Below are 13,826 nucleotides of genomic sequence, written 5' to 3' on the forward strand. Positions count from 1 at the left end.
ACCAGATCCCAGATAACAGGTCTGAAATTCCTACACCAGATGCAGCTATTCATCATGCACACTTGAAACGTATAGCACACCTGTTACCAGAACTGGACCCTCAAGCCCAGATAGTTCTACTCATAGGGAGAGATATTTTAGGGGTCCACAAAGTCAGAAGCCAGATCAACGGTTCATACAATGCAACTTATGCTCAACGACTAGATCTGGGATGGGTCATAATAGGAGATGTATGTCTGGGAAACGTACACAGACCATCTTCTGTTAACAGCATGCTTACCTATACCTTGGAAAATGGACGTCCTTCTATTTTCCAACCATGTCACAATCGCTTTCTCATAAAAGAATTGCCACACTTTCCTGTCATAGACTCCTCTAGTGACAATCACGTCTGTGACAACTACCAAGATCATCTAGGGTGCACAGTCTTCCAAAGAACACAGAAGGATGATCAGGTGGCAATGTCAATTGAGGACAAACAATTCTTAGAAATAATGCAGAATGAACTAGTCAAAGATGAGGCAAACAGCTGGGTTGCACCTCTACCCTTTAGAACCCACAGACCTTGCCTACCTAACAACAGAGAACAGGTACTTAAACGCTTCTCTTCACTTAAAAGTAACTTTCACTGGAAGCCAGAGATGAGAGATTACTTCTTCTCTTTCATGGACAAAATATTTGAGAATGGCTATGCTGAGATAGCTCCCATCCTCAAAGATACAGAGGTACAGAACCAGAGACTGTGTGTATTCTCTGATGCTTCTGTTAAAGCAATAGCAGCTGTTATATATCTTAAAACTGTGGACATAAAAGGACAATGTCATATTGGGTTTGTTATGGGCAAAGCAAAGTTAGCACCACAACCAGAGCACACCGTACCCAGCCTGGAACTTTGTGCTGCAGTACTAGCTGTTGAGTTAGCAGAACTCATCGAATCTGAGTTGCCTATTGAGCTTGCAGAAGCAGAATTCTACACAGACAGTAAAGTAGTGTTAGGCTACATTAACAATGAGACCAGACGATTTCATGTTTAAGTCAGCAATCGAGTGCTACGGATTAGGAGATCTACCAATCCAAAACAGTGGCACTATGTATCTACTGTTCACAATGTTGCCGACCACGCTACAAGACCTGTCACAGCCAATCTCCTTAAAGACACGTCATGGCTCACAGGACCTGAATTCCTGAACAAAGCAGATTGGAACAATCCAGAAAGTCACACATTTGAGTTAGTAGACGCAGACTCAGATGTTGGAATCCGTACACAAGTGACTACAATCCATACCACAATTTCAGATTGTCAATTGGAGCCTCACAGATTTCAAGGGTTCTCAACTTGGAAATCACTTGTCAGAGCTTTTACTTGCCTAACCCATATAGCTCGGTTATTTAAAAATGCCACACCTGTAAATGCAAATGGGTGTAAGGGTTGGCATCACTGTCAAAATACTTACATAGTAACAGAGACACAACAATCCAAGAACCTCATTATCCGTGTTGTGCAACATCAAACCTATACTAGAGAGATTGACTGTATTACCACTGGAAAACCTATTCTTAGAGACAGCGTCCTGAAGAAGCTAGACCCATTCCTCGACAAGCATAATTTGCTAAGAGTAGGAGGTCACCTTGAAGAAGCAAACTTAGGTTTCAATGAGAAACATCCATTAATCATTCCTGAAAGTCACCACGTTACTTCTTTAATTGTGCAACACTATCACAATGAAGTCAAATATCAGGGACGATTATTTACCGAAGGGGCTCTACGATCAGCTGGGTTCTGGATTATTGGAGCAAAACGACGTGTAAGTAACATAATCTTCAAATGTATCACTTGTCGCAGACTTCGTGGTACTTCTCAAACTCAGAAAATGGCCAATCTTCCAGCAGACAGGCTTAGTACAGAACCTCCCTTTTCTAACGTTGGTCTTTATGTATTTGGTCCCTGGACTGTCATCACCCGACATACAAGAGGTGCAAATGCAAGCAGTAAGCGCTGGGCAGTTGTATTCACCTGTATGGCTATCAGAGCTGTTCATATTGAAGTCATAGAATCAATGGACACTTCAAGCTTCATTAATGCTCTTAGACGTTTCATTGCTATCCGTGGTCCTATAAAACACATCCGCTCCGACAGAGGCACTAACTTCGTTGGAGCAGCCAAAGAACTACAAATTTGCTCGAACATCGACACGAAAGGTGTGCAGAGATACCTTAGTGAACAGGGTTGTGCATGGACCTTCAACCCACCTCATTCTTCTCATATGGGAGGGACCTGGGAATGAATGATCGGCATAATTTGCAGAATCCTTGATTCCATCTTCTTACAAGTAGGAACTGCAAGACTAACTCACGAGTGTTTAACAACCTTCATGGCTGAAGTCTCAGCTATTGTCAAAGCTAGATCTCTGACTTCAGTTTCTAATGACACAGAAGACCCATTCCTGCTTACTCCTGCCACTCTTCTTACCCAGAAAACTGGAACTATCGATGCTCCTCCTGGAGAGTTTAACACCAAAGACTTCTATAAACGTCAATGGAGGCAAGTACAAAGTCTTGCAAACACCTTCTGGGACAGGTGGAAGAGACAGTACATCTCTACGCTGCAATCAAGGGACAAGTGGCAAGTTGCCAAACCTAACTTAAAACCTGGTGACGTTGTGCTCGCCAGAGATTGTCAATCACAGCGTAATGAGTGGCCTTTAAGTCTTGTCACCAAAACATTCCCAAGCAAAGATGGGAAGGTCCGCAAGGTCGAGGTCAAGATTTGCAAGCACGGAGAGAGACTAAGTTATTTCTTAGACCAGTATCTGAGCTAATCTTGTTGTTACCTTCGGAGGACTTAAGTGGTGGCATCAATTGATACCAGGCGGGGAGTGTTATGCCTTCAGCAGTTATGTATTTATATATGTATGTATTCTGTGTAAACTCCATCTAGTGGTCAGCTTGGTATTAACTTAAATTGAACTCTCAGAGCTTCTGTAGTTTATTCACCAAAGCACCATGGGTAGCTACGGCCTCCATTTTAGATATTACATGTTAGAAGCAAGAGGTGCAGTATATCTCTCCCCTTAGCACAGCATCAATGGTAAGATTGCTCCCTAGTTATGCACTTTTGTCATGTGTTTTTATGTTTGCATTACAATACATTTGTTCATGTTGTAAATGTATTTCCTTATTTCTGTATTACAGTTTAACCACTTGAATTATAACATTCTTAACTACTTGAATAAACAACATTGAAGTAGGAGTGGTTATGCTGTCTGTCTGATTATATTCAGGCTAAAGAGAAGATTATAGTGAAGACAGAACAGGTCATCTGTCATACTTCCACTTTTTTTTCAGCACACATTAAACACATTCAATCCAGGTCCCTAGTTTTAGGAAGACCCATTTTTAACATTAGGGCTCCATAGACATAAGGAAAAACGAATTCAATAACAGTTACCTCTTAATTCATTGTGCTGATTTGAACATAGACTGGAATTTATTGGAGATGAGCCAACATAACCCAGGGATGCTGTGTGATGGCAATGTTTACAGATATTACCATCAGTCTTTCCTGGAAGGTTATTGATGTGTGTATTACAGGTGTGATCTACGTGGCTTGAGGTATAGCTGGTAGGTTCCGCACATGTACAGTGCATTGATTGTAAGGTCTGTAGCTGTTTCTTATAGTTCTCCTGTAGCAGAGAAAATAGAACATCTTAAAACAGGAAATACTGGGTCACACAATGTAGTGTTAATTGTCCAATTAACAATTTGCCTGAACTATATATATATATACTCTGGCTAAAGTTTATGGTGCCAATCATTTGATACAGGACAGAAATACAGAACACTTAGGTGTCAGAAAGACTTCTCTAGTTTTCTCCTCTTACTTTGCTTTGTATGTCAGATTCAAAAGAACAGTTAAGGTATGCTATATACACTTATCCAGATGGGTGCACAGGGTGTTCTTTTAAAAATTAGCATTTTCAATGTAAAATTTTCAATGGTAAAAAACATAATGTTTTTGGGAAAATTGGATGGCATGGAAGGCCTACAAATTTTAGCTTTGTTATTATTGTTATTGCTGATATATATAGTGCCACATTTCTTCACAGTGCCTGACAGTGGGGAAAACAGGTCATACGTAAAACAAGGAAATGCACAGGGCCGGCACCACCAATAAGAAGCATTAGGCAGCTGCCTAGGACACTGGCCTTTGGGGGGGCAGCACTGCAGCCGACTTATCATTAGTAATGTTAATTATTATTTAAGTTATTGTGGGCGGTGCTCTCGCCAGGGCACAATGCCCGCCTACGTCCTATCCTACAGACCCCAGGGGGTAAATGTATTAACATGCGGGTTCTTCAACACCCGCGAGTTCAGCGTCTTTGGCGATTAAATTTAAAGCAGCGCTGCATTGTAAAGGGAAGTTTCCATGTTAATACATTTACCCCCAGGTCCTGCTACAGTGCAGCACCGCATTTCCCAATCTGCCCGGGTCCCATCTGCAGACAGCGTTGTCACGTCATGATGCTGTTATTGAAGAGGAGCTGACAGGAGTCAAAGAATAGAGAAGACAAAAGAAAGAATAGGAGAAGCAGAGAAAAGAAGAGAAGGTAAGTACAGTAATATAGGGAAAATAGGGGTAGATGGCCACAGAAAAAAGGGGGGGAGAGGAAAGGCAGCCACAGTAAGCAGGGGGAGAGAATGCCAAAGAAAACAGGGGGTGAGGGGGAATATGCCAAAGAAAACAGGGGGGGGGGGATTGCCAAAGAAAACAGGAGGGGGGGAGAGAACAATAAACAAAACAGGAGGGTGAAGGGAATACCAAAGAGAAGAGGAGGAGGAAAGAGAGAGAATGGCAAAGAAAGCAGGACGTGGGGGAGAGGATGACAAAGAAAACAGGAGGGGGGGAGGATGCTGCAGAACATGAAGGGTGAGGAGGAGAGGATTCTACAGAAAATTGGGGGTGGGGAGGAAAGAATGCTACAGAAAATGGGTGGGGGGGGATAGGGTAGAATGCTAAAGAAAATGTGGGGGGTTGGAATATGAGATTACAGAAAATGGGGGAGACTGGAAAAACTGGGTGGAGATGTGGCTGGAGAAAATGGGGGTGAGGTGAGGGGGGGATTACACTCAGAAATCCCTATGAGTTACAGACTATGGGGTCTATGTATTAAAACAGTATGGTGACGAACCTTATTAACTTGCTGCAATTGCAGAACTTCCCAGTCCTCATATTAATCTATGGGGACTGCGTTAAGAAACGTTAAATGGGTATTTCTTCTGCCATAAATCATTCATATATTGTGCAATGACCATTTTACAGAGAAAATGGCTGTTTTCTCTGTTTTAATGGCTGATCGCACTTTAATAAATAGCCTCCTACTAATTTAAAGGAACTACATAGTTGAAGAAACATTTATAATTTTTAGTATGTGGCAATTATTTGGCTGTCGTCCGTTGCTGTTTATTAGTATAATTAATTTTACATATACAGAGTACATTAACAAATGCAAATAAATATAGAAAGATCTATTTTATGTCATTTAGATTACCTTTCTCTATTTATTCGCATGTGTTGTTTATTCTGTAGATATCACACATCTCACCTGCGAGTCTGTCTGGGCTTACTGATACCATGGTTTCCGTTGAATACACCTACCGTTTGGCGTGCTCTGCGTCCTGGGGAGATTGGCCGGCAGCTGCTGCGCATGTGCAAGCCCGGCGCTTTCAAACTTCCCCTGAATTCACATTGGCTGATCATAGGACAGTCTACTATTTAAAGCAATTAATCTTACCTGCCATTGACAGATCTTCAGGTCTCACCCCCTGTGAGGACGCTGTTCTCTCTGACTCCAGTCATCGTCTTTTGGTATTGATTGTATTCGTGTTACCCGTTCCATGACCTATGGCAAACCTGCAGCACATTGCGCATCATCATCGATCCTGCTTCTTGGCTATACTGCCTTTCAGGACCTCAGTGCTTTGGTTACCTGCAGCCTCCACCTGTTCATTGTATTCTTGTTACCTGTTCCACAATCAAGACAAGTGGAAAAACCTGCAGCACATTGTGCATCATCATCAATCCTGCTTCCAGGCTATACTGCCTCTTAGGACCTCGGCGCTCCAGTTACCTGCAGACTCCACCTTTCCATTATATTTGTATTATCTATTTCATGATTAAGATCTGTGGCTAATCTGCAGAGCATTATGTATTATCAACGAGCCTGTTTCTAGACTATACTGTCCAACAGGATCTCAGCGCTCCTGTGCTCTACAGCTCATCGCCTCTTCCTCTAGTTTGGGTCATCCATCTCATTGCGTCCTGTTCCTCAGAACACTGTGCATTAGCTCCAATCCTGTGCTCCTTTGTCTACTAGGATCTCCACGTTCCAGTCCTCTGTTACCATTCCATCTTGTTCCTCCGATCTATCTATGTACTTACCTTCAAGTGCTAGAGCTCAGCCTATCGTTTCATCTGTGTCCGGGTTGTCGTACCCTGCTCTGTGCCTCCTAAAGGACCGCGACCTGTGGTTTTAAAGCAGCCAAGCCCTTGTCACTCACCTGACTTCTAGACCTAAAGTTAGGCCTATTACCCCTCTACCAGCGTATGTGCTGCGCCGCGGCCGTCCACCATCTTGACTGTGTTTCTGCGCATGTGCAAACCTAGAGAGTCCTTTATAACTTTCCCCTTATTGGTACTGGCTATCCATTAGCCCTTTTCCTCTTTAAAGCACCTCTGACCCCTCCTTAATTGTCTGATCTTGATTCTCACCTCCTCGTGTTAGCTGTGTACTCTGTTCCTGTGGCTGCAGTTACTCTCAGCATTCCTGCCTCATTGCCTGGCCTTTTGACTGTTCTACCTGCTTCTCACCTGTTGGCCGGATACTTCTCAGCCACCTCCGTAGTAAACCTGCCTTCTGCTGTAAGCTGTAGTGACTGCTGCTTCTCACCTGTTGGCCGGATACTTGCAGTCGCATCCGTGGCAAACTTATCACTCATTTACTTTTATTCTATTATTGTTTCCCTAATTATTCGCTGCCCATCTCTCATTCTGTCAGTAGTAAACTACCTCTTGCTGCCCACTACAGCTCGTGCTATATATCTCTTGCTGGACTGACACCGTTAGCCTCTTATGGGACAACATTACCTCTGTTTGTTTATCCCACAGCATCTGTCTCATCTCTTCTCCTGGCATGACAGTTGCTATTATATATATATATATATATATATATATATATATATACACACAATTGCTCTTCTGTGTATCCTCACATCATTATGCTCTATATTTAGCTGTACTCCGTTGCTCTGCTGCACTCTCTTGAGGGCCGCGACCTGCGTAGTGACGCCGCAAAAACCAAAACCCTCTTGCGGGCGTCCCTGGAGAAGACCAGTCGCTACATTAGATTCCGCACCTCGAGAGTAGTGATAACAAATGGCAGAACGCTGGGTCAAGAACTCTAGTGACCGTGACAGAAAGATCAGATCATGACGGACCCAAATACGGAACCTTCAGCTAAAGATTTGTTGCAACACCTGGTGGGACGGGTGGAACAACAAGATGCCATACAACGACAATTACTACAGTGTTTTCAATCGTTAGTTTCTCGGGTGGATTCCCTACAAATTACTACCTCACCTCCCACCCATTCTCCTCCGGTAGTTCCTCAACCTACTGAACGACCTCCAGCGTCTATACTCTCTTCTCTTCATCTGCCTACGCCTTCTAAATTTGATGGAGACCCTAAGACCTGTAGAGAATTCCTCAATCAGTGCTCCATTCACTTTGAACTCCAACCGCAAAATTTTCCTACCCAACGTTCTAAAGTAACATACATTATCTTACTATTTTCTGGACAGGCTCTGGCATGGGCTTCTCCATTTTGGGAAAAAGCCGATCCCTTATTAAATCATTATTCTGCCTTTTTAGCCACTTTCCAAAGAATCTTCGATGAACCAGGACGGGTTACCTCTGCAGCCTCAAGTCTTCTTCGACTACGACAGGGTTCCCGTACAGTTGCTCAATATGTTATTCTGTTCCGCTCGTTTTTTTCTGAACTTGAATGGAATGACCAGGCTCTTGTAGCGGCATTCTGGCAAGGACTTTCAGATAAAATTAAAGATGTATTAGCCTCCCAAGAATTACCTACCTCTCTGGATACTTTGATATCTTTATGTAATCATGTGGATATGAGATTTCGGGAAAGAACTTCTGTGAAAGAATCTTCTTTGTATCCATCTGATCTCGTCACTCTCCTCCACCAGCGGAACCTATGGAGTTGGGCCGTTCAAAGTTAATACCTGAGGAACGGGAGAGACGCCTAAAGAATAAATTATGCATCTATTGTGCGGATCCTAGTCATGTATTAAATTCTTGTCCCAGAAGGTTGGGAAACGCAAAACCCTAACCTGTTCCGGAGAGGTCAGGTTGGGGTCTTTGGAATCCTCTCCAAGTAATTCTCAGTCTAAGAATTGTTCTTTTCCAGTCACTATCTCTACTACTACTGGCTCTTTCCCTACACAGGCCTTGTTGGATTCTGGACCTGCTGGAAGTTTTATTTCTCAATCGCTGGTTACTGAGTGGTTCATTGCCGTTATGCCTCTAAAAAAAAACATTGCTATTACCGCTATCGATGGTTCACGGATTTCAAATGGCCTTATTACCAAAAGTGCTGCTCCTATTACTCTGCAAGTAGGAGCGCTTCATCAGGAACAAATTTCTCTATTGGTTCTTCCAGCTACTACCAGTCCTCTCGTCTTGGGGCTTCCTTGGCTTCAACTCCATTCACCTCAAGTAGATTGGAAGTATCCCCAAGTCTTGTCTTGGGGTTCAGCCTGTCGTCATAAATGTTTATTTCAAGTGTTACCAGTTCGGATAGTCGAGTCTTCTTCTAATACTCCCTCACTTGGTCTGCCTCCACAATATGCCTCTTTCGCAGATGTATTTGGCAAGAAACATTCTCAGCAACTTCCTCCTCATTGGGTCTGGGATTGTCCTGTGGATCTTCAACCTGGTAAAAATCCACCTAGGGGTCTGGTGTACCCTTTTTCCTTACCTGAGATTCAGGCAATGTCAGAGTATATTAAAGAAAATCTTCAGCCAGGATTCATTTGTCCCTCTTCTTCTCCTGCTGGAGCAGGGTTTTTTTTTGTAAAAAAGAAGGATGGCACATTAAGACCTTGCATAGATTATCATGGCCTAAATGCCTTAACTATAAAGAATCGATATCCTATCCCGTTAATTATAGAATTGTTTGATCATATCCAAGGCTCCCAGATATTCACCAAACTGGACTTGCGTGGTGCATATAACCTTATCAGAATTAAAGCTGGAGATGAATGGAAGACAGCTTTTAACACCCGCGATGGACACTATGAATATCTGGTTATGCCATTTGGGCTATGCAATGTCCCAGCTGTCTTCCAAAGGTTTGTTAATGAGATCTTTCGGAACTTGCTCTATGTGTGCATGGTGGTCTACCTGGATGATATCCTGATTTTCTCCCAAGATCTGGCCCACCATCGACAACATGTTGCAGAGGTCCTGACTAGACTACGAAAATATCAATTATTTTGCAAGTTGGAGAAGTGTTCTTTTGAACTTCCCCAAATTCTGTTTTTCGGGTATATCGTTTCTGGAGTAGGGTTGAAGATGGATCCCGAGAAAGTAAGAGCTGTCCTGCGTTGGCCCCTGCCTACATGCCTTAAGACGATCCAGCGCTTTTTGGGCTTTGCCAATTACTACCGACGATTTATACAAGGATTTTCATTCATCGTAGCACCCATAGTTTCTCTGACTCACATGGCTCAAAATGGCTCATGTTGTACCCCTGGTGGGACTTCCCTCCTCTCCCACGTTGGCAAATCCCTTTATTAAAGAGATTTTTCGTATTCATGGATGTCCTTCTGAGATTGTGTCGGACAGGGGTGTTCAGTTTGTATCCAGATTCTGGCGTGCTCTATGTAAGATTCTAGGGATTCGTCTTTGTCTGTCCTCTTCATACCATCCTCAGTCAATTGGCCAGACTAAGAGATTTAACCAGGATCTTGAAACCTTTTTAAGAATATTTTCCTCTGCCAGTCAGGAGGATTGGGCAGATCTTCTCCCTTGGGCCGAGTTCGCTCATAACAACTCCTATCACGAATCATCGGCTAATACTCCATTTTTACGGTCACCATCCTTCTCTCCCCAAATTTCCTGCTCTTCCACCTATGCAGGTTCCTGCAGTTAATACTCTACGTCAGAGATTCTCCTCTATCTGGGCTCAAGCTCGGTCAGCTCTGAAGAACGCATCTTCCAGATACAAATTATGTGCTGATAGAAAGAGGCGAGCCATTCCTGACTTGAAAGTAGGTGATCATGTGTGGTTGTCCACTAAGAATATCCGGTTAAAAGTTCCTTGCATGAAATTGGCTCCACGATTCATTGGACCATACAAGATTCTACAAGAAATTAATCCCGGTATGTTTAAAGCTGCAAATTCCTCAAAATCTTCGTATCTCCAATTCATTTCATATTCCATTGCTTAAACCTCTCACTATCAATCGTTTCTCTACTCTTTCTACAAAATCTCCTTCTATTCAACATCAACAGGAGGAGGAATTCGAGATTACGCAAATTCTTGATTCTAAGAGGACTAGTCCACTGGAAAGATTTGGTCCAGAAGATTGTTCATGGATCCGTGCTGAGGACTTTAATGCCCCTACACTTTTGATGACATTTGACACCAACTTCCCCGGTAAACCTGGATCTAAGTGTTCTGTGTACACCTTTAAAGGGGGGGGGGGTGCTGTCACTCACCTGACTTCTAGACCTAAAGTTAGGCCTATTGCCCCTCTGCTGGCGTCTGTGCTGCGCCGCGACCGTCCACCATCTTGACTGTGTTTCTGCGCATGTGCAAACCTAGAGAGTCCTTTATAACTTGCCCCTTATTGGTATTGGCTATCCGTTAGCCTTTTTCCTATTAAAAGCACCTCTGACCCCTCCTTAATTGTTAGATCTTGATTCTCACCTCCTCGTGTCAGCTGTGTACTCTGTTCCTGTGGCTGCAGTTACTCTCAGCATTCCTGCCTCATTGCCTGACCTTTTGACCGTTCTACCTGCTTTTCACCTGTTGGCCGGATACTTCTCAACCACCTCCGTGGTAAACCTGCCTTCCGCTGTAAGCTGTAGTGACCACTGCTTCTCACCTGTTGGCCAGATACTTCTCAGCCACCTCCGTGGTAAACCTGCCTCCCGCTGTATGCTGTAGTGACCCCTGCTTCTCACCTGTTGGCCGGGTACTTCTCAGCCACCTCCGTGGTAAACCTGCCTTCCGCTGTAAGCTGTAGTGACCACTGCTTCTCACCTGTTGGCCGGATACTTCTCAGCCACCTCCGTGGTAAACCTGCCTCCCGCTGTATGCTGTAGTGACCCCTGCTTCTCACCTGTTGGCCGGGTACTTCTCAGCCACCTCTGTGGTAAACCTGTCTTCCGCTGTAAGCTGTAGTGACCGCTGCTTCTCACCTGTTGGCCGGGCACTTGCAGTCGCATCCGTGGCAAACTTATCACTCATTTACTTTTATTCTATTATTGTTTCCCTAATTATTCGCTGCCCATCTCTCATTCTGTCAGTAGTAAACTACCTCTTGCTGCCCACTACAGCCCATGCTATTTCTCTCTTGCTGGACTGACACCGTTAGCCTCATATGGGATAACATTACCTCTGTTTGTTTATCCCACAGCATCTGTCTCATCTCTTCTCCTGGACGGACAGTTGCTGATACAACTATCATATATATAACAATGATAACAACTGGCAGAATGCTGGGTCAAGAACTCTAGTGACCGTGACTGAAAGATCAGACCATGACGGACCCAAGTACGGAACCTTGACCGTGACACCAATATCCCCTTGCAAGGATCCCTGGTGAATACCTCTCTTTCCATCAGACTCCGCACCTCTAGGAGATTAGTCATACCTGACCAGGGTTCGAGGTCTATTCTAACATCTGATACTGTGACAGTAGATGTAAAATTAATTTACTAATAGACAGCATCAGAGGACAGCCAAGTAGTGGACAAATACTAAATAAAAATTAAAAACTTTTAAGCATTAAGTTCTGTATATATTAAAATTTTGTGGGCAAGAGAGTATGTGAGAAAAAATCTGTCTGGCAAGGGGGCATGTGAGAAGAGAGCATGTTTGAGAATAACAGGTGGGCTGGGGGGGCATTTTAAAGAAAATCTGGTAGGCAGCAGCACATGTATGACAAAAGCTTGTGGGCAGAGGGGGACATGTCAGTCAGGTGTAAAATGTGTGAAATGTCAATTTTTTTTTGTTCTGAAACATGTGGATCCTCCCCTCTTAATATCCTGCATTTGCTTCTGGGCAACAGTGAAGCCTGGACAGTATTCTGCGTCAGATATCAGTACATCTGGACATTATTGCATCTGGACTGCAGCTTTACCAGCCAGCCAGGAGGAGGTAAGAGTTTTTATTTTTATTTTACAAATGTCAAGTGTGTGAGGGGCTGGGGAGTGAGTATTGGGGGGTAGAGGAGCGGTGGGTTGAAGCTTTGCCTAGGGTGGTGAGCAACCTCGCAACGGCCCTGGACATACAGAGGATGTTTCATTAAGGAATGTAAATGCCGATATGCGGAGCATTTTACCATAAATTGCTCTTCAGATGCCCAGAAATGCACTGTACGCCAGTGAATGCAAGTGTATGCAATTCATTTGCAAGCGTAAAGGACATTTACAACAGCCTACATTTTCATGGGAGGAAAAGGAAGTGGGTTTATGCACGTAGTCAATGTACAGTAATGGAATGCCAAGCTCGAGTGCACACAACGGCATCCTATTCAAGCTTTGTACGTCCCTAAGGTACGTGTTTTTCAGTAATATTACTTGCACCTGCTACAGGTCAGGTGTCAAGTGCCGAGGGATAGTGATGACGGTCACGTATGGATGCTAGAATATGTGTTTGCAATCAGGAGCAAATGTAAAAATGCATTTTCTGTACAGTAGATATTAATAACATCCTGATAAATGTATTTCTTGAAAAAAATTAAATTGTTATTTAATGATTTTTTCACGTTTTTTAATTAATGACAATGGGCCTGATTCATTAAGGGAAGTTAAGCAAACGTAAGCAAATAAATGGCCCACTATGTAGTCAAAATAAATGCATTCAGGAAAACACAGTCCACTGCATGAGAATATGTACAATTTGGTAGGAAAGGGGCAGAGCTAAGATGAGAGGAGCAAGTGACTCAGAGTGGACTTTGATATGGTTGTGAGGGTGTGTCAGTGTGAGAAGCAGGGGCGGATTGACATAACCTACTGGGACTTTTCCCGGTAGGCCAGTGACCTCAGGAGGCCACCTAATTTCTTTTCTAAGAGTAAAAACATGAAACAAAACAAAATTATGTAGAGCGCCCCTCCCCCCCATAACCGGGTGTAGTGGGGGTGGGGGCGTGCAATGGGTGGCTGGCCCCTTCTCCGGGACCAGCCACCTTCCTTAATGTGGCAGGCCGCGGATCTGCTTCCGTCCCTCCCTCCTCCCCTTACCTCTGTGGCCGGCTGCAGTCTCTGTACAGAGGTCACATGACAGGTGCCGTCCTATGTGTACAGAGAGGAGTGTCCACAGCAGCTGCAGCTGTAACAAGGTAAGTGTGAAGGAGGGCAGAGAGGGGGCTGCTATGTGTGATGGAGGGCAAAGTGGGGGACTTATGTGAGAAGGAGGGCACAGGGGGGGCTGTTATGTTTGAAGAAGGGCAGAGGGGGCTGTTATGTGTGAAGGAGGGCAAAGGGAGGGGCTATTAGGTGTGAAGGAGGGCAGAGTGGG

General features: G+C 44.0%; 1 protein-coding gene across 3 annotated transcripts in view; it reads right to left on the reverse strand.

Moving 5' to 3' along the window:
• The window catches only part of LOC142104172 (uncharacterized), an 87,438-nt gene that overhangs the window by 50,499 nt on the left and 23,113 nt on the right, over positions 1 to 13,826 (reverse strand). For all 3 annotated transcript variants that reach the window (XM_075188691.1, XM_075188690.1, XM_075188692.1), the window contains exon 3: positions 3,449 to 3,683. In XM_075188691.1, coding sequence (XP_075044792.1) covers positions 3,449 to 3,683 — 235 coding nt within the window. The remainder of the gene's footprint in view (positions 1 to 3,448; positions 3,684 to 13,826) is intronic.

Source organism: Mixophyes fleayi, chromosome 10, assembly GCF_038048845.1.
Source record: "Mixophyes fleayi isolate aMixFle1 chromosome 10, aMixFle1.hap1, whole genome shotgun sequence".
NCBI lineage: Eukaryota > Metazoa > Chordata > Amphibia > Anura > Limnodynastidae > Mixophyes > Mixophyes fleayi.